We start from the raw sequence: 21,852 nt of genomic DNA on the forward strand, positions 1-21,852 counted from the left end.
GAGTCTCACCTCTCAGGCTCAAGAAGACCTGACGATGAAAAATAAGAGAAATGCGACAAAGATAATCCACGGAGGAGGAAGAGGAGGAGAGGATGTGAAGTGGGAGGAAGAGGAGGTCGAATTCCTCGGAGGTCGCCGGAGTCGTACGGTCCCTGAATACCACACACAGGACCAGGGAGGGGGAGCAGGCCGGAGATACCAGGATGCCATCTGCAGAGTGTGTGTGTGTGTGAGTGTGAGTGTGTGTGTGTGAGTGTGTGTGAGTGTGTGTGTGTGTGAGTGTGTGTGTGAGTGGGAGCTCTACAGTCCAGTCTTAGCATTCTTTAAAGAGGGAACGTCTCCCCTCTCCCGTTAATGAGGAGCAGTTCGCTGCCGTCGGGACTTTTGAGCGTCACGATGGACATTCCTAACATTCCTGACATTCCTAACATTCCTAACATTCATGACATCACTTTTTAGTTTTATTACAACTGCAGAATCAAAGTTTGATGGACGTTTGAATAGTTTTGCATGAGGTGGATTTTTCATTATTCGTCTCAAAACACGGCGACGTTGGGATTCCTGTGAAGGTCAAAGGTCAAAGGTCACCAGCAGAGTTGCTCAGCAGCTTTGAGTTTCAGGCTAAATGTTCCGTCTTTATTTAGACATCATTTAAATCTCTCATGTCGCGTTTTAGGTTCAAGTTGAAACAGAAAGAATACTTTTACATGTACAATTAAAAAGAAGAATATTGTTCAATAGAAATTTAAAAAGGAAAATTGTTTTATTTTGAAAAATCCCTTTTAAATAATGATTCATTCCGTCTCACGTGTGACTGCTGACAACATGTTGAACTTGATCCCAAATATTAAAATATCCTTTAAATCACCAAAAAAATTATTATTATGGAAACTTTAATATTTACAGAAAAGTTTACTGTCAACAAATCAACGTTTTATGACCCCCTGACCCTCAGGTCCACCAGGAACCTCTGACCCTCAGGTCCACCAGGACCCTCTGACCCACGGGTCCACCAGGACCCCCTGACCCTCAGGTCCACCAGGACCCTCAGACCCTCGGGTCCACCAGGACCCCCTGACCCACAGGTCCACCAGGACCCCCTGACCCTCATGTCCACCAGGACCCTCTGACCCACGGGTCCACCAGGACCCTCAGGTCCACCAGGACCCTCTGACCCACGGGTCCACCAGGACCCTCAGGTCCACCAGGACCCCCTGACCCACAGGTCCACCAGGACCCTCAGACCCTCGGGTCCACCAGGACCCCCTGACCCACAGGTCCACCAGGACCCCCTGACCCTCATGTCTACCAGGACCCTCTGACCCACGGGTCCACCAGGACCCTCAGACCCTCATGTCCACCAGGACCCTCTGACCCACAGGTCCACCAGGACCCTCTGACCCGTGGGTCCACCAGGACCCCTTGACCCACAGGTCCACCAGGACCCTCAGACCCTCAGGTCCACCAGGACCCCCTGACCCACAGGTCCACCAGGACCCTCAGACCCTCAGGTCCACCAGGACCCTCAGACCCACGGGTCCACCAGGACACCCTGACCCTCAGGTCCACCAGGACCCCTTGACCCACAGGTCCACCAGGACCCTCAGACCCTCGGGTCCACCAGGACCCCCTGACCCACAGGTCCACCAGGACCCTCAGACCCTCAGGTCCACCAGGACCCTGACCTCAGGTCCACCAGGACCCCTGACCCACAGGTCCACCAGGACCCTCTGACCTCAGACCCACAGGTCCACCAGGACCCTCAGACCCTCAGGTCCACCAGGACCCCTGACCCACAGGTCCACCAGGACCCCTGACCCCAGGTCCACCAGGACCCCCTGACCCTCATGTCCACCAGGACCCTCTGACCCACGGGTCCACCAGGACCCTCTGACCCACGGGTCCACCAGGACCCTCAGGTCCACCAGGACCCCCTGACCCACAGGTCCACCAGGACCCTCAGACCCTCAGGTCCACCAGGACCCCTTGACCCACAGGTCCACCAGGACCCTCAGACCCTCAGGTCCACCAGGACCCCCTGACCCACAGGTCCACCAGGACCCTCAGACCCTCAGGTCCACCAGGACCCTCAGACCCACAGGTCCACCAGGACCCCCTGACCCACAGGTCCACCAGGACCCCCTGACCCACAGGTCCACCAGGACCCTCAGACCCTCGGGTCCACCAGGACCCCCTGACCCTCAGGTCCACCAGGACCCTCAGACCCTCGGGTCCACCAGGACCCCCTGACCCACAGGTCCACCAGGACCCTCTGACCCTCAGGTCCACCAGGACCCTCGGACCCTCGGGTCCACCAGGACCCCCTGACCCACAGGTCCACCAGGACCCTCTGACCCTCAGGTCCACCAGGACCCTCAGACCCTCGGGTCCACCAGGACCCCCTGACCCACAGGTCCACCAGGACCCTCTGACCCGCGGGTCCACCAGGACCCTCTGACCCACAGGTCCACCAGGACCCTCAGACCCTCGGGTCCACCAGGACCCCCTGACCCACAGGTCCACCAGGACCCTCTGACCCTCAGGTCCACCAGGACCCTCAGACCCTTGGGTCCACCAGGACCCTCTGACCCTCAGGTCCACCAGGACCCTCAGACCCTCGGGTCCACCAGGACCCCCTGACCCACAGGTCCACCAGGACCCTCAGACCCTCGGGTCCACCAGGACCCCCTGACCCACAGGTCCACCAGGACCCTCTGACCCTCAGGTCCACCAGGACCCTCAGACCCTCGGGTCCACCAGGACCCCCTGACCCACAGGTCCACCAGGACCCTCAGACCCTCGGGTCCACCAGGACCCCCTGACCCACAGGTCCACCAGGACCCTCAGACCCTCGGGTCCACCAGGACCCCCTGACCCACAGGTCCACCAGGACCCTCTGACCCTCAGGTCCACCAGGACCCTCTGACCCGCGGGTCCACCAGGACCCTCTGACCCGCGGGTCCACCAGGACCCTCTGACCCTCAGGTCAGATGTGATGAATCAGAACGAAGCTGAACATCTATTCTCAGACGTTGCTGCTGAGCCGCTCTCACGGGAAAACTTGTTGACAGTAAACACACACACACACACACACACACACACACACACACACACACACACACACATACACACACATACACACACAAAGCTTCTGAGTCATCGTTAGATTTTCATCTCAGCATCACAATTTAGAGATAACTTGAATATAATCTGTGTGTGTCTGTGTGTGTTTTTCTGTGTGTGTGTGTGTGTCTGTGTCTATGTGTGTGTGTCTGTGTGTGTGTGTGTGTCTGTGTCTATGTGTGTGTGTGTCTGTGTATGTTTGTGTGTGTGAGGGTGTGTGTGTTCACTACCAAAGGCCTGTTCAGGCAGCTCTCTCTTCTGTGATTGGCTGTTGTCTGTTCAACCAGAAACACTTTGATCCTCCCATCATGAACACACACACACACACACACACACACACACACACGTTAATTACCAGTTAATTACCTCTATGATAACAAGTTATTATACTAAACACACCAAACAGCACAAATACATTAACTTCTCTCTTCTCTCTCTCATATATTTTTATATATATGTACATTTATATATACATATATATATATTTATATATATATATATATTTATATCCATATGTACGTATATATATATATATACGTACATATATATATATGTAAATTTAATATTTTGACCTATATATATATGTACATATATATATATAGGTCAAAATATTAAATTTTACCCTTTAAAAAAATTGTAAATAATTTTTACTTTACATTCGTATTTTAGAAAATTTAAAGCAAACAAGTTGAAAGTTTAATTTTAATATCGATCTAGCAGACAGAAAGTCTTTATGAGGAAATATAGTTTTAGTATATTTTGTAGCTTTTTAGTTAAAAAAAGAAATAAACATTTGTGTAAAAAAATCCAGGATACACGTTTATTATTATCATAAGTTTGATTAAATCCAATTAATTATCTACACACACTACTACACATTAATACACAACTACTGTAAACATCCGTTTGACTGAGTAAACAAACTCCAGATCGCTACGTGTGAACTGAACAATAAACATTTAAAAAAACATTTAAAAAAACTATATTTAAAAAACATTTAAAAAACATTTACAAAAACAACATTTAAAAAACAACATTTAAAAAACATTTACAAAAAATCATTTTAATAAACAACAACATTTATAGCTGAACTCATCAAGTAGATTAATAAAAAGATAAAATAATCATAATTTCAGGACCGGCTGGTTCTGGTTCTGGAGCGTCTCCATCATCTGCATTGATTGGAGGTGCAGCCTCTCTGAAGGGGGGGGGGGGGGGGGCGTGATCTCTGTGACTTCACGCTAGGCAGCTGCTGCTGCCGTTGCCATGGCGACACCAGGCCATAATGAGGCCTTCAGGTCCAGACACGCGGCGCCGTCAGTTCAGCTCCCTCATCAGAAAACTCCGGTGGTACATGTTCTTATAAAACAAGAGTTTCCTGGTCCTGGTCTCTGGTTCCAGGTGGATGCGGATCTGGTTGATCAAGTGAACCACGAGGACCAGGTGGACCATGGAGACCATGAAGACCACGAGGCCAAAGAGGTACCAGTTCATCCTGCAGGGATCCGGTGGTCCGGGGGGTCCAGGGGGTCCAGGGGGTTCAGAGGGTCCAGAGGCTCCAGAGGGTCCAGAGGGTCCGGGGGGTCCAGAGGGTCCAGAGAGTTCAGGGGGTCCAGAGGCTCCAGAGAGTTCAGGGGGTCCAGAGGGTCCAGAGGCTCCAGAGGGTCCAGAGAGTTCAGGGGGTCCAGAGGCTCCAGAGGGTCCAGAGGGTCCAGGGGGTCCAGAGGCTCCAGAGGGTCCAGAGAGTTCAGGGGGTCCAGAGGCTCCAGAGGGTCCAGGGGGTCCAGAGGGTCCAGAGGCTCCAGGGGGTTCAGGGGGTCCAGAGGCTCCAGAGGGTCCAGGGGGTTCAGGGGGTCCAGAGGCTCCAGAGGGTCCAGAGGCTCCAGGGGGTTCAGGGGGTCCAGAGGCTCCAGAGGGTCCAGGGGGTTCAGGGGGTCCAGAGGGTCCAGAGGGTCCAGAGGGTCCAGAGAGTTCAGGGGGTCCAGAGGCTCCAGAGGGTCCAGGGGGTCCAGAGGGTCCAGAGGCTCCAGGGGGTTCAGGGGGTCCAGAGGCTCCAGGGGGTTCAGGGGGTCCAGAGGGTCCAGAGGGTCCAGGGGGTTCAGGGGGTCCAGAGGCTCCAGGGGGTCCAGGGGGTCTCTGCATCTTCAGTTTAATGTCGGAGAAGATTTCGCTTCTTTTTTTAAATTCTTTGTAAAATTCTGAACAAATATTTAAAGTTAAATATTATTATATATATTTTTAGATGTAACGTTGTTTTCCATTTAGTTGTATGAATTAATTTTAACAAATTGTTTCACATTTAGACGAGTAATACGAGACAAAACTATATATTAGAGAGAAAAGGAATGAGAGCGGCTGGCCTTCCTCTTAAAGAGACAGGCGCCGGCTTGTTGATCAACACGCGTCAACAAAGTAGAACCCCGAGTCACGGAGGAGCTGGAGGGCTTTACTCCTTCAAGAGGTTCTACTCGTCCAGATCAATCCCATTGGTCCTCTATCAAAGGGCCGGAATCCAAGATGGCGACAGCGGAATCCAAGATGGCGACAGACGGAATCCAAGATGGCGACAGACGGAATCCAAGATGGCGACAGACGGAATCCAAGATGGCGACGGCGGAATCCAAGATGGCTCACGACTACGTGCGGTCAGTCTGCGGTCGGCACACACGACAGAATAAGTTGCGTGACTAAAACTTTAAGAATCTTTTGATCAGGTTTAGGAGAAGATTTAGTTTTTCACAGCTGAACGTGAGAATCAATAAATAAATCAATAAATCAATAAATGAATAAATGAATCGTATGTTTGGGCCTCTGGGCTCGATGAAAACCCCGTGTGGACATTAAAGATATGACATCACACACACACACACCGTTTTATGACGTAAACAGTTGAGCTGCAGCCGCTGAGGCTCATGGGTAATGTAGTCCCAACCATCAGACCACATGGGACAAGATACCGTAAAAGTGTGTTTTCCGAATAGCACCTGAACGCACCACGAAGGCAACTGTTTTTTCTTGTGGCACTAAAAAGGTTTCACCTCCAATCCCCTCTTCTCTTCCTCTTCTCTTCCTCTTCCCTCTCTCACCTTCTCTCCTCTCCTCTCTCCTTCACGGTCGACCACTCAGAAGCTTTCGGGTCATTTGCCTCTGTGACCTTCAGCCTCCTTTCTGCCTCGTCTTCTCCTCCTCCTCCTCCTCAACTTCCTCCTCCTCCTCCTCCTCCTCAACTTCCTGTCCTCCCTCTTCTCCATTCAGATGAGATGAGATACGCCGAGTCCTGCAGTGATTTCCATCTCGTTGCCATGACCACCAGCAACAGCTGACAGCCTCCCCCCCCCTCCCCCCCCTCCCCTCCCTCTCCCCCTCCATCTTTTTTCACCATCTCTCTCTTTCTCCCATTACCATCTGCCCTCCATCTCTCTCTCTACCTGCTCCTCCTCCCATCACGTCTCTTTACAATCTGACATTTCATCTGTGTTGGCCACAATTTCCCTCAGATTCAACATCTTTTTCTCACTCTTTGTCTTCATCCAAAATATACATACATATATATAAATATATATATGTATGTATAATTGTATATATATATGAAATATATAAATATATATATATATACAAATATATATACACATATATATATATATATGTATAATTGTATATATAAATATATACATATATACTGAATATATATATATATATATACATAAATATATATATATACATAAATATATATATATACATAAATATATATATATACATATATATATATACACCTGACACTAAATAGAGAGACTCCACAGAGCTTCCTGCTTCCTCTAATCCATCCAGGAAGTGACCTCCATTGATGTTTCCAGGCTGGAAGACGGCCTCCGATCAATGAAAACCTGCACGACTGATTCAGCAGCAAGGCGGAGGAAGAGTCTCCGGCATCGAACATCCAGGACGTCGGATCTAAAGTCTGTCGGTATAAAGTCTGACTGATGTTGTGACTTAATGAGATCAAATTAACTTGAACTAAAGTAGCTGAAAGAAAACAAATATCCAAACTGTCCCTTTGAGCTTCATCACTAACGGTTTAGATTTCTGATCAGGAAACGGCTTAAAGAGAAACCAAAACACACACACACACACACACATGCATACACGCACGCGCGCACACGCACACGCACACACACACGCACACACACGCACACACACGCACACACACACACACACACACACGCACACACGCACACACACACACGCACACGCACACACACACACACACACGCACACGCACACACGCACACACACACACGCACACACGCACACACGCACACACACGCACACACGCACACACACACGCGCACACACACGCACACACACACACACACCTCGGCTGTTGTTGGCCAGGTCGGCGACCTTCTGAAAGGCGTCCAGGAAGACTGCTACCGCGACGACCGTCGTCCTGGAGACACGACAGAGGAACGGTTTGGATGGATGAAGAAGAAGCATTTAACCTCAGAGAGTGTGTGTGTGTGTGTGTGTGTGTCATGAGGAAGGGGAGGAGAGTTTGTAATCAGCTGTGACCTCTGGTGACCTCTGGAGGCTGCTGATCCATTGCACTGATCACGACTTTATGGCCTCATTAGTCTCTGCCAGCCACACACAAGGATAATTGAGTTGTGTATGTGTGTGTGTGTGTGTGTGTGTGTGTGTGTTTAGGTGAATGCAAGTGTGTGGTTAATGGCCGGTAGGGCTGAGCGTATATGTGCGTCATTGTTTATGATGAATAATGTGTATGTGTGTTTTTGCCTTATGTTTGTGCACATTTGTGTTGTAGTGTGTGTGTGTGTGTGTGTGTGTGTTGGTGTGTGATGCTGACATTTAACCCTCCTGTTACCTTTACATTTACTAACATATTTTACCCTCGGGGTCAATTTGACCCCAGCAATTAAAACCTCCAGAAAATTATTAGAATTAATATTGCTTCCCAAGTTTAAGTGTGAGGTACTTTATGTTTGTTTGTTGACTACCTAAATAGCCCTTTAAATAAATAACAAAGTTGATATTTCTTATATGTTTTGCACAGTGAAAAACAGCCTGGGGTCAAATTGACCCCAAAGAACACCGACATTAAACATTGAATGGGGTCAAATTGACCCGAAAGGTAACAGGAGGGTTAAACACTGACTGGATTTCCATGAGCTCAGGTGTCACACACACACTCCACATGTGTGTGTGTGTCTTCTTATTCTTATTCTGTAAATAATCACTTAAGATGATAACAAGTTGATATTTTTTGGAGCGGGGTTTAAACATTTTTAGAAATTTTTCACCACCTTTTGTAAGTTTTAAACAGTTTTCTCGGTGAAAACTTGACTTTTTTTTAAATTAATTTTATATGCAATAAATAAATAAAATACTGCATTGAATAAAAAAAAGGGAAAACAAATATTTATTTTGTCTGATTTTCTGTTCTATTTTGTATCCGATTACTTCATGAATTATAGCAACAATCTGCAACATTGACGGGTCGGTTGATGTTGTTGTTGTTTACCTGAGCTGTGACTGCAGCTTGCTGGCCTTGTTGATGAAGTCGTCCCAGACGGGATAACTGCCCTGAGGGGAAGAGAAGAATGAGTTACACTAAACCACCTCCTCCCTCAGAGCTGCACACGGGGCTTCATCCTCTGGGCGTGGACGTCCTGCTCGGAGTTATTAGTTATTTTAACTCAAATCCCCCAGAAGACTTTAATGAGGTCATGAGATCATGAGGTCATGAGGTCATGCATCGGAAACACAACACCACTCGTATCAGACTTTATCTGGATTTTTTCCCTCCATAATTTTATTAAATATATTATTGTCCAATAATCGCACAATAAAAAATAAAAAATGTTCTCCATACTTGTATTCATTCAATTATTGTCCAATAACCACATACAATTTTTATTTTTCCGTAATTGTATTAATTAAATTATGTCCAATAATCGCACAAAATGTTTTTTCTCTCCGTAATTTTATTAATTAGATTATTATAATTTTACACAATAATTATTTTTATCTTTCAATAATTTTATTAATTCAATTATTGTCTAAAAGAAATGTTTTTTATTTTTCCATAATTAATTTTTTTGTAAATAAGGACTCTCATGTAAAGAAGGCGTTCCACTCAGGAGCGCCGTGGGCCTCCAGCAGCACGGAGGTCGTCGTCTTGATGTTTACTTTCACTTGCAGCCGTCGACCTTTGAGTTCTGGTATTTTGCAGAGTCGGCATCTTAAAGTCGATGTTAAAGCATTTCCAGCTCGTCGTACGAAGTCTTTGAGAGTTACCGGGCGGAATAACCCGGTTCAATAAAAGAGACTGAATGTAAAGACTAAATATAAACGATGATGCAACTCTTTATGTTCCTGGACAACACAGGAGGAAGACGTGATGCCTTCAGGAACTTAACTTCATGCCAAATGTGTTTACGTTATTTTGGAGACAGACTTCCTGTAGAAAGCTGCACTCTGTGGGCGTCGCCCATTGTTATCGTCATCGTCACAGAAGGAAGGGGGGAGGAGGAAGAGGGGGAGAAAGAGGAAGAGGAGACGAGGAGGCGAGAGAGGAGGACGAAGAGAGGAAGAAGAGCTGGAAGAGGAAGAAGAGGAGGAGAACAAAGGAAGAGGAGCGGAGGGGAAAGAGAGAAAGAAGAGGAAGAGAAAGAGGGAGAAGAGGAGGAGAGGAAGAGAAAGAAGAGGAGGAAGAGGCGGAGGTGGGTGTGTTCAGCCTTGATCCGTTTGAGAGGACGATGCCTGGCGTCATCGCCGGGCTACCGTTGCTATGGTTACGCTGCTGCAGCAAGGGGCGTCAGACAGAGAGGGGGCATTGTGGGAGGGGAGGGGGGGGGAGGGGGGAGGGGCATGTGCCGAGTCATCCTTACCCAAAACACACACACACACACACACATTTCAGCTTCCTTTGTTTTTAATTCAACAAAATTATATAAAATAGATATTTTTTCTGTTCTGTTGACACACACACAAACACACAAACATACAAACACACACACACACAAACATACAAACACACACACAAACACACACACACACACACACACGCTGCATCAATCAGTCACTGAGGACATAGATTGTCACCGTGGCAACCCCCGGAGGCAGCAGCCTGCCGGTCCTCCCCGTTACGTTTGTCCTCCATCGTTGGTCCTGTGAGGCGACCCCTGACCCCTGACCTCTGACCCCGGAGCCTCCTAACCTCAGCCTGTGTTTGTGTCGCCTCACAAGACAAGAAAAAGGGCTGCAGCTCATTTCCTCCCGAGCCCCCGGCGGCTGGAGGCTTGATTCAGAAGACGAGACGCAGACAGACCGAGCAGCGCTAGCAGTTCCCCCCGTCTCCAGTCACTGTGCTAAGCTAAGCTAACCGGCTAACAGGCAGGAGAGTGGCGTCCTGACGTTATTGATCGAGCAGCGAGGCGCTCTGAGGTATTGATCCTCACGGGGAGTTTGGTTTCACAAAGACCAATGATCGGTGAAAGTCGTTCCATCAACAGCGAGTCGATGTCCAATAATCATGACAACAACAACAACAACAACAAAAAACAACAACAACAACGTGACCCATTTGGCCGAAAACCAATGCGGCAGAGAGACAGAGAACGAGAGAGAGAGAGACACAGAGAGAGAGAGAGAGACACCAGGAGGATTAAGGCGGCGGCTCAGTCCGAGATAAATGGCGATTAGCCTCCAGCTAATCCGCTCAAGAGTCGCTCTGAAAGCCCACCGTCTCAGCGGGTCTTGAACTTAGCAACACGGAGGAGGAGAAACAACCAGAACTAAAGTTCAGTCGCTTCATTATTCAGATGTTTAGTTTCTGGGACGTCTGAACGATGAAAACCTTCTTCAGACCCGAGGAACGAGCTCATCGAGCCGCTGCGTCTGACAGAGACACGGGGTCTAGAGGTCTAGAGGTCTAGAGGTTCAGAGGTCTAGAGGTCTAGAGGTTCAGAGGTCTAGAGGTCTAGAGGTTCATAGGTTCAGAGGTTCAGAGGTCTAGAGGTCTAGAGGTCTAGAGGTTCATAGGTTCAGAGGTCTAGAGGTTCAGAGGTCTAGAGGTCTAGAGGTTCATAGGTTCAGAGGTCTAGAGGTTCAGAGGTCTAGAGGTCTAGAGGTCTAGAGGTTCAGAGGTCAAGAGGTTCAGAGGTCTAGAGGTTCAGAGGTCTAGAGGTTCAGAGGTCTAGAGGTCTAGAGGTTCAGAGGTCTAGAGGTTCAGAGGTCTAGAGGTTCAGAGGTCGAGATGTCTAGAGGTTCAGAGGTCTAGAGGTTCAGAGGTCTAGAGGTCTAGAGTTCTAGAGGTTCAGAGGTCTAGAGGTTCAGAGGTTCAGAGGTCTAGAGGTTCAGAGGTCTAGAGGTCTAGAGGTCTAGAGGTTCAGAGGTTCAGAGGTCTAGAGGTTCAGAGGTCTAGAGGTCTAGAGGTCTAGAGGTTCAGAGGTCTAGAGGTCTAGAGGTCTAGAGGTTCAGAGGTCTAGAGGTTCAGAGGTCTAGAGGTCCAGAGGTCTAGAGGTTCAGAGGTCTAGAGGTTCAGAGGTCTAGAGGTTCAGAGGTCTAGAGGTTCAGAGGTCTAGAGGTCTAGAGGTTCAGAGGTCTAGAGGTTCAGAGGTCTAGAGGTTCAGAGGTCTAGAGGTTCAGAGGTCTAGAGGTCTAGAGGTTCAGAGGTTCAGAGGTCTAGAGGTTCAGAGGTCTAGAGGTTCAGAGGTCTAGAGGTTCATTGGTCTAGAGGTCTAGAGGTTCAGAGGTCTAGAGGTCTAGAGGTTCAGAGGTCTAGAGGTTGAGAGGTCTAGAGGTCTAGAGGTTCAGAGGTTCAGAGGTCTAGAGGTTCAGAGGTCTAGAGGTTCAGAGGTTCAGAGGTCTAGAGGTTCAGAGGTCTAGAGGTTCAGAGGTCTAGAGGTCTAGAGGTTCAGAGGTCTAGAGGTTCAGAGGTCTAGAGGTCTAGAGGTTCAGAGGTCTAGAGGTTCAGAGGTCTAGAGGTCTAGAGGTCTAGAGGTTCAGAGGTTCAGAGGTCTAGAGGTCTAGAGGTCTAGAGGTCTAGAGGTTCAGAGGTCTAGAGGTTCAGAGGTCTAGAGGTCTAGAGGTTCAGAGGTCTAGAGGTTCAGAGGTCTAGAGGTCTAGAGGTTCAGAGGTCTAGAGGTCTAGAGGTTCATAGGTTCAGAGGTTCAGAGGTCTAGAGGTCTAGAGGTCTAGAGGTTCATAGGTTCAGAGGTCTAGAGGTTCAGAGGTCTAGAGGTCTAGAGGTTCATAGGTTCAGAGGTCTAGAGGTTCAGAGGTCTAGAGGTCTAGAGGTCTAGAGGTTCAGAGGTCTAGAGGTTCAGAGGTCTAGAGGTTCAGAGGTCGAGATGTCTAGAGGTTCAGAGGTCTAGAGGTTCAGAGGTCTAGAGGTCTAGAGTTCTAGAGGTTCAGAGTTCTAGAGGTTCAGAGGTTCAGAGGTCTAGAGGTTCAGAGGTCTAGAGGTCTAGAGGTCTAGAGGTTCAGAGGTTCAGAGGTCTAGAGGTTCAGAGGTCTAGAGGTCTAGAGGTCTAGAGGTTCAGAGGTCTAGAGGTCTAGAGGTCTAGAGGTTCAGAGGTCTAGAGGTTCAGAGGTCTAGAGGTCCAGAGGTCTAGAGGTTCAGAGGTCTAGAGGTTCAGAGGTCTAGAGGTTCAGAGGTCTAGAGGTCTAGAGGTTCAGAGGTCTAGAGGTTCAGAGGTCTAGAGGTCTAGAGGTTCAGAGGTCTAGAGGTCTAGAGGTTCAGAGGTTCAGAGGTCTAGAGGTTCAGAGGTCTAGAGGTTCAGAGGTCTAGAGGTTCATTGGTCTAGAGGTCTAGAGGTTCAGAGGTCTAGAGGTCTAGAGGTTCAGAGGTCTAGAGGTTGAGAGGTCTAGAGGTCTAGAGGTTCAGAGGTTCAGAGGTCTAGAGGTTCAGAGGTCTAGAGGTTCAGAGGTTCAGAGGTCTAGAGGTTCAGAGGTCTAGAGGTTCAGAGGTCTAGAGGTCTAGAGGTTCAGAGGTCTAGAGGTTCAGAGGTCTAGAGGTCTAGAGGTTCAGAGGTCTAGAGGTTCAGAGGTCTAGAGGTCTAGAGGTCTAGAGGTTCAGAGGTTCAGAGGTCTAGAGGTCTAGAGGTCTAGAGGTCTAGAGGTTCAGAGGTCTAGAGGTTCAGAGGTCTAGAGGTCTAGAGGTTCAGAGGTCTAGAGGTTCAGAGGTCTAGAGGTCTAGAGGTTCAGAGGTCTAGAGGTTCAGAGGTCTAGAGGTCTAGAGGTTCAGAGGTCTAGAGGTTCAGAGGTCTAGAGGTTCAGAGGTCTAGAGGTTCAAAGGTCTAGAGGTTCAGAGGTCTAGAGGTCTAGAGGTCTAGAGGTTCAGAGGTCTAGAGGTTCAGAGGTCTAGAGGTCTAGAGGTCTAGAGGTTCAGAGGTCTAGAGGTTCAGAGGTCTAGAGGTCTAGAGGTTCAGAGGTCTAGAGGTTCAGAGGTCTAGAGGTTCAGAGGTCTAGAGGTCCTCCGGTTGTATAGAAGTCTACGCTAAAACAAGATGGCGACGGCCGTAACGCCAAACTGGAGGCTTCAAATGAAGAGATGAATCACACACACACACACACACACACCCTCCTGCTGCCAAAATGCGTATCCATGAGCCGCTGAAAGTAGTCCCCAACAAAAGAACTATTTATAACTAAGAAGAAAGAGAAGAAGAAGGAGAAAAAAGAGAAGGAAGACTGAAGAAGAGGAAGAAGAAGGAGAAGAAGTCATTTGATTCATCTCTCATCAGCGTGAGGAGAAATTAAACTCAACGACTGGAACCGAAGAACGAGGGATGAAGACTCACTCGAGAAACAACGGAAGAGATGGAGTGAGGACACAAAGGAGGAGGAAGGAGAGGAGGGAGGAGGAGAAGAAAGGGAGCCAACTGAAGGAAAAGGAAAATGCAGAAAAGGGAACCCGAAAGAAGAGTGCCTGAAAGCTGTGAGGAAGAAAGGAAACGAGGGAGGAGAGGAAGGAGGACACGAAGAAGAAGAGGAGGAGGAAGAGGGCGCGACACCAGGCCACCCTTTGAGAAGCAAAACCACCGGAGTGATGACATCACCACAGGAACAGGTGTGCTTTAGGGGCGGGGCTTATGGTGATTGACAGGTCGCTGCTCCGCGTTCCTATTGGCTGACGTCTGCTCACCGGCTCACCGGAAAACAAGATGGCGACGGCCGGGAGCGACAGACCCTAACCTTCAATGTCATGGGGGAAACTGACCAATGAACACTCAGGAAATCACTAAGGACCGCCCACTTCACGCCGAGGAGGAACACTGCAGGTTATAGTTAGTAAATAGTTAGTTTTCATATATATATATACAGGACTGTCTCAGAAAATTAGAATATTGTGATGAAGTTCTTTATTTTCTGTAATGCAATTAAAAAAACAAAAATGTCATGCATTCTGGATTCATTACAAATCAACTGAAATATTGCAAGCCTTTTATTCTGATTTATTGCTGATTATGGCTTACAGCTTAAGAAAACTCAAATATCCTATCTCTAAATATTAGAATATCATGAAAAAGTATACTAGTAGGGTATTAAACAAATCACTTGAATTGTCTAATTAACTCGAAACACCTGCAAGGGTTTCCTGAGCCTTGACAAACACTCAGCTGTTATAAATCTTTTTTTTAACTTGGTCTGAGGAAATATTAAAATTTTATGAGATAGGATTTTAGAGTTTTCTTAAGCTGTAAACCATAATCAGCAATATAAAAAAAAATAAAAGGCTTGCAATATTTCAGTTGATTTGTAATGAATCCAGAATGCATGACATTTTTGTTTTTTTAATTGCATTACAGAAAATAAAGAACTTTATCACAATATTCTAATTTTCTGAGACAGTCCTGTATATATATATATTTATATATATATGTATATGTATACACATATATAAATATGTATACAAATATATATATTTATATATGCATAAAAAAATATATATATATAAATACTGTATATATATATATATATATAAACTAACTATTTACTAACTATAAACGTCAGTGTTTCTCCGGAGCGTCAGGTAGGCGGTCCTCACACATATGTATTGAAAATATAAATATTTATATTTATATATATATACATATATGTACACATATATATATATATTTGTACATATATGTATATATATACATATTTATATATATGTATATATTTGTATATACTGTATATATATATATATATATTTATACATATATGTATATATATATATATATATCTCCTAACTATAAACTTCAGTGTTCCTCCGGAGCGTCAGGTAGGCGGTCTTCACACACACACACATATATATATATATATAAATATGTGTGTATATATGCTTTGATCTGTAGTCTGAAGTCATTTCTCAGTCTCTCTCACATTTGTTGAAAGTAGAGAAAAACGATATTACAACATTTTAGACATTTCTTTCATGCATCTACTATTTTGTTCATATATTCCAGGACTTGTGAACCCAGTGTTTTGGTAAACTAATTTCCAAAACACCAAATCAGTTCGTCTACGTGAGTAAAGTAAAGTTTTCACAAGAGATTAGAAGAGTTTTAATAAATCGGGCGTCAACTCTTCAACTTTGGGCCCAACGAGCTCTTCACACTGAGGAAGACATTGGAGGTCATTTCTTCACGGGGCTGAGAGCGCTCTGCCGTCTTCATGCAGAACACCAGGACTCAAATGATGCAAGAGCCCGTTGGAAAGGTGCATTCAAGAAATGATTTAAAACCCAGAAACAGGCCTGAGATGCTGAGGGGTTAAAGTTCCTCACGTTTAACTTCAGGAGAAGTTTGTTCATGACTGAGTTCTATTTCACCACTCTTATTTTATTTTTCATAGGAGAGCATGTTTTACACTCATCTCTCAGATCCAGTGGCGGCTGGTGATTTTTTTTTGGGGGGGGGGGGGGCGCAGTTGGGCGACGCGGTTTAAATATCACTCAACAATGAGAAGAAAAGAGGTTTTGAGTAGAATATTGTAAAAAAACAAAGCTTTATTTAAGGAACACAGCGTGCTCAACACAGTCCAACAACAACTATCAACACACTGTAACTTTAGAGGCTCAGAGCAGCTTTAAGGAACATGGGGGGCGGGGCTTCAGAGGGTCACAGAATAAAAGAGGTTCACCCTCACATGAAAGAGGTTCAGAGCAGAATAGAGTCAGAGAGATCACATGTTCCATGGGGACAGAGTAGAGTCAGATCACATGTTCCATGGGGACAGAGTAGAGTCAGATCACATGTTCCATGGGGACAGAGTAGAGTCAGATCACATGTTCCATGGGGACAGAGTAGAGTCAGATCACATGTTCCATGAGGACAGAGTAGAGTCAGATCACATGTTCCATGGGGACAGAGTAGAGTCAGATCACATGTTCCATGGGGACAGAGTAGAGTCAGATCACATGTTCCATGGGGACAGAGTAGAGTCAGATCACATGTTCCATGGGGACAGAGTAGAGTCAGATCACATGTTCCATGGGGACAGAGTAGAGTCAGATCACATGTTCCATGGGGACAGAGTAGAGTCAGATCACATGTTCCATGGGGACAGAGTAGAGTCAGATCACATGTTCCATGGGGACAGAGTAGAGTCAGATCACATGTTCCATGGGGACAGAGTAGAGTCAGATCACATGTTCCATGGGGACAGAGTAGAGTCAGATCACATGTTCCATGGGGACAGAGTAGAGTCAGATCACATGTTCCATGGGGACAGAGTAGAGTCAGATCACATGTTCCATGGGGACAGAGTAGAGTCAGATCACATGTTCCATGGGGACAGAGTAGAGTCAGATCACATGTTCCATGGGGACAGAGTAGAGTCAGATCACATGTTCCATGGGGACAGAGTAGAGTCAGATCACATGTTCCATGGGGACAGAGTAGAGTCAGATCACATGTTCCATGGGGACAGAGAGTCAGATCACATGTTCCATGGGGACAGAGTAGAGTCAGATCACATGTTCCATGGGGACAGAGTAGAGTCAGATCACATGTTCCATGGGGACAGAGTAGAGTCAGATCACATGTTCCATGGGGACAGAGTAGAGTCAGATCACATGTTCCATGGGGACAGAGTAGAGTCAGATCACATGTTCCATGGGGACAGAGTAGAGTCAGATCACATGTTCCATGGGGACAGAGTAGAGTCAGATCACATGTTCCATGGGGACAGAGTAGAGTCAGATCACATGTTCCATGGGGACAGAGTAGAGTCAGATCACATGTTCCATGGGGACAGAGTAGAGTCAGATCACATGTTCCATGGGGACAGAGTAGAGTCAGATCACATGTTCCATGGGGACAGAGTAGAGTCAGATCACATGTTCCATGGGGACAGAGTAGAGTCAGATCACATGTTCCATGGGGACAGAGTAGAGTCAGATCACATGTTCCATGGGGACAGAGTAGAGTCAGATCACATGTTCCATGGGGACAGAGTAGAGTCAGATCACATGTTCCATGGGGACAGAGTAGAGTCAGATCACATGTTCCATGGGGACAGAGTAGAGTCAGATCACATGTTCCATGGGGACAGAGTAGAGTCAGATCACATGTTCCATGGGGACAGAGTAGAGTCAGATCACATGTTCCATGGGGACAGAGTAGAGTCAGATCACATGTTCCATGGGGACAGAGCCTCTCCTGTAGAGTCGCTCCTCTCTCTAAAGTCTCCATAACTCTCTGGTTAAAGTCATCATGTCTGTAATCAGCCTCCATCATTCTGAGGGAAAGTGTCTGTTTTTCAGAACTTCTTTGTTGTGTTTTCGATGCCAGTTCGGTCTGCAGACAGGGTTAGCTTCAGGCTGTTAGCTCGTTAGCTTCATGCTGTTAGCGAGTTAGCTTCAGGCTGGTAGCGAGTTAGCTTTATGCTGTTAGCTAGATGCTGCATTAACATTCGTGCTTTCCACTTGTCTGCAGCTCTTTAGGCCCCTCCCCCCGTTGTAGTCCAGAGAGTTTCAGTCCCTTTGGAACAACAGACAGGGGAAATTAAACAGCATTACTCACTGAGCACCAGCTAACAGCTCCGTTAGCTAACAGCTCCCGTAGCTCCGTGGAGCTCTCTGGCTGAGGGAACGATACCAGTCTCTGATTGGCCGAATAGTCCAGTCACGTGAAATAATAAAACGATGTCATTGGCCAGGGCACATTTTTGCGCCCCAAGATTCACGTTTCATCCTCCAATGAGAAGCCGTCCTTGCCGAAACGACCGTGAAATGTTTGCTCGCTGCCGCACACACACGTTGGGCCGGTGTCCCGTAAAGGGGGCGGGGCTTCTCTCCGTGATAATGAGTGGCGATATATTATTTATGTCACATTTAACTTAAGTGGTTGTTGACAGGCTGACGGTCTCCCACACACATTTAGCGCGTCAACACGGTATATTTGCTATTTAAATGATTTGGTATTTAATGTTTTTTGACAGGATATATGATCTTTTTTTCTTCTTCTTTTTCTTCTTCATCTCAACATTTTAAGAGGGGCGGCGCCCTAGCGCCCTCTATGGACGCACCGCCACTGGTCAGATCATCCTCTCATGATATGATATTTCGTATTTTTAACATATATTTTTTTGAAACCGCCTTTTTTACACTAAACTTTTCCTTCTGAAAGCGCCTCAAAACAAACAGAATGATGATGAAGGTGAGCTGGTCACCAGGATGAAGATGGGGGTTGTGTTTTTATTGGGGGGAAAGAGGGGGGGGGAGAGGGGGGGGGCTGCAGGCGTTCACATCCTGAAAATGAAGGCAGTGGAGCCTGAATACACCCACTTTACTCCCCCCTCCTCTTCCTCCTCCTCCTCCTCCTTCTCTCCCTCTTGGATGATTAGCAAATTAATGATAAAACACCTGGAAATCTGAGATGAAAAGAAAGGAAGAAGAGAAGTCCACTGTCTTTGTTTTGATGGAACAGGATGAACAGAGAGAACATTGAGAGAGATATATATATATTCTAGATATATATATAAACATAGATATATAAACATATATATATGATTAAATATAAATATAATAATAATAAAAATAATATATATAAATAAATACATGCATCTTTAAATAAATATATAAATATATATTTAAATAAATACATGAATAAATAAATACATATTTAAATAAATATATAAATATATTTCAATACATACATAAATAAATAAAAAAGATATATACATAAATGAATATTTAAATGAATAAATGTATATATATATATATGAAATAAATACATAAATATGAATGAATAAATGCAATAATAACGCTCCTACCTTCATGTCTCCGATGACCGTCTGGAACAGCCCCCCCAGCGCGCTGCACTCCCTCTCCATCATCGTCTCCATCTCAGCTCCGTCGACGGGAATATCTCTAAAAACTCTCACGCGCAGCTTCCGTGGTCCATTAATAAAACAAATGAATTAACGAGGGGAGGGAGGAGGAGGAGAGGGCGGCTAGGTGTGGATGGAAAAAGGAGCCGCGCTGCAGGGTTTCCCGGCTGAAGGAGAGCCGGCGGTCAGACCCCGGGCCGGGCCGACGAGTCCCACCAGGTCCGGGGGAAGGGACGCATGTCGGGGCCGGGAGGAGGCTGCAGGAGACGGCTATGACCACGACGACCACCCGCACCACCTCACCGCCGGAGAGGATCAACCACACACCAGCTGCTCCACTGGCTCTGGCTCTCGGGGACGCGCCGCGTGGAGATACGTGGCCGCGTGTCCGCTCGGCCCCGCCTTCAACTGAGAAAGCTTTTTTAATAATGGGAAAAGAGAGGGTGTCATACAATATTATTATAATAATAATTATATATATATATATATATAATAGATACAAAATATAGATATATATATTTTAAAAAAAAGATTCAATTAAAGGCATTATAAAATAGTTCTCTAATTGAAACATATATCCATATATATATATATATATGGATATATATCCAAACATATTGTTACTTTTCAATGATATACGTATTATTTACTTATATATGAATGTCTCTCTCTAAATATATAAATATATATATATAAATCTTTTATGTAGGACAAGGTGTAAATATCCCTTTCTGCATCCTCGAGACTCCGTGGGCTGGTCGAATGATTGATGGCGTCCTCTGGGTTATCAAGTGGGCGCCCTCCTTCTTCGATGTTTCGCTGATTGACCCACGACATCTCCAGAGGGTTCAGCAGTGAGATCCGGCGTCCCGGGCTCACTCCCTAGATGTCATCACTCATCCGACAGCCCAGGTGGAGTCCTTCCTCTTAATCCACAGCCACTGACTTCCCTTTTCAGCAGCCCTGGACAGGTCTCTGCCTGCCTGCCTGTGGGCCTTCCCCCGCACTCCCATCTCCCGAAGAAGCCTGGATGTCGAGGTGGTTACAAATCCTCTGCAGCCGATTTCAGCTGGGCAGACCTTTGCTTTCCAGCCTCGTTGTTGTGCGTCTGCTGCAAGGTCCGCATACCTTATCTTCTTGCGCTCGTAGGCCTCCTCCACCGCACTCTCCCAGGGCATAGATTAACAAATATATAAATATATATTTAAAAGATAGATTCAATAAAAGACATTATAAAACAATTCTCTAATTGAAAATATATCCATACATACATATATATATATATCCATAATTGTTATTTTTCAATGATATACATACAATGTATATATTGTAACGTCTCGGACGTTATGGACTGATGACACGGAGACGGGACGACGTTATGACTCCTTCTTTATTGGGCATCCACCGACAGCGTGCTTCTCTCAGCTCAGCAGCTCCAACGTCAACAACCACAGTTTCCGTCAACCAACCTTAACTTCCCTTTTTCCAACAGGTTAACCCCGCCTCCCCTCTACTCCGCCAATCACAGGCCCGCCACCTCGACCAGCATGCCACCTGCCATACTGCTTGACAGCCACTTCACAGGGTCGCTACATTACCCTCCCCTTACAAAGTTCCTTGCCCCCAAGGAACACCATTGACAACAGCAGGAACAACATTACTAACAGGAGGAACAACATAAGCAACAGCAGGAACAACATTAGTAACAATACATCTCCAAAATAATGGGAAAACAATAAGAACTTTCCTTCTTTTTTTTTCTTTTCTTTTTTTCTTTAAAGAAGATCAGGGTGGACTACCATCACTTCCAGTGAGACCAGGGCACATTCTTGCCCTTTCTGGAACCTACTGTCATGATCTGGAGTTTGTGTCTAGTTTTGTGTCTTGTTTTGAAGTCCTTGTGTCATCTCCCTGTGATTGTCTGCCCTGGTCCTGATTGTTTCCTTCTGTGTGATTGCTGGCCCCGCCCTCATTGTGTCCACCTGTGTCTCGTTCCCCGTTGTCCAATCCTCTCACCTTGCCTGTGTATGTAAACCCTGTTCATCTCATTCCCAGTGTGGCTTCGTACTGTTTGGGCCGCGTTTTTGTCGTTCCTGTCTCGTCTGGTCTGGTCTGGTCTGTGATTTTTGTAATTAAATAGTTTGTGCAGTAATGTCGGCGTTTGGGTCCTCTCTCGCTGCGACAACCTGGACTCATCATGACAGAACGAAGCCACCAATAATGGACCCAGCCTTCAGTTTCCGCTGCACGGTTCCTTCCTGGCCAGCTTGCGCTAAGGTTCTTCTCGAGGAGATGTGGGAGTCCCTCCGGGCCCTGGAGTCAATGACGCTGGCTCCAGTCCCCGGTGTTCCGTCACCGGCTCCAGTCCACCGGCTCCGGTCCACGATG

The 21,852-nt window shown here is 46.4% G+C and overlaps 1 protein-coding gene across 4 annotated transcripts in view; it reads right to left on the minus strand.

Annotated features, from left to right (window-relative positions):
* Window positions 1-19,735, minus strand: part of LOC130192283 (protein MTSS 1-like) — a 37,715-nt gene extending 17,980 nt beyond the window's left edge. For all 4 annotated transcript variants that reach the window (XM_056412147.1, XM_056412128.1, XM_056412138.1 and 1 more), the window contains exons 1-3: window positions 19,408-19,735; window positions 8,663-8,724; window positions 7,497-7,570 (exon numbers count right to left, since the gene is read on the minus strand). In XM_056412147.1, coding sequence (XP_056268122.1) covers window positions 7,497-7,570; window positions 8,663-8,724; window positions 19,408-19,479 — 208 coding nt within the window. In that variant the 5' untranslated portion in view covers window positions 19,480-19,735. The remainder of the gene's footprint in view (window positions 1-7,496; window positions 7,571-8,662; window positions 8,725-19,407) is intronic.
* Window positions 19,736-21,852: the final 2,117 nt, after the last annotated feature.

The sequence above is a fragment of the Pseudoliparis swirei genome, chromosome 1 (genome assembly GCF_029220125.1).
Source record: "Pseudoliparis swirei isolate HS2019 ecotype Mariana Trench chromosome 1, NWPU_hadal_v1, whole genome shotgun sequence".
Lineage (NCBI taxonomy): Eukaryota > Metazoa > Chordata > Actinopteri > Perciformes > Liparidae > Pseudoliparis > Pseudoliparis swirei.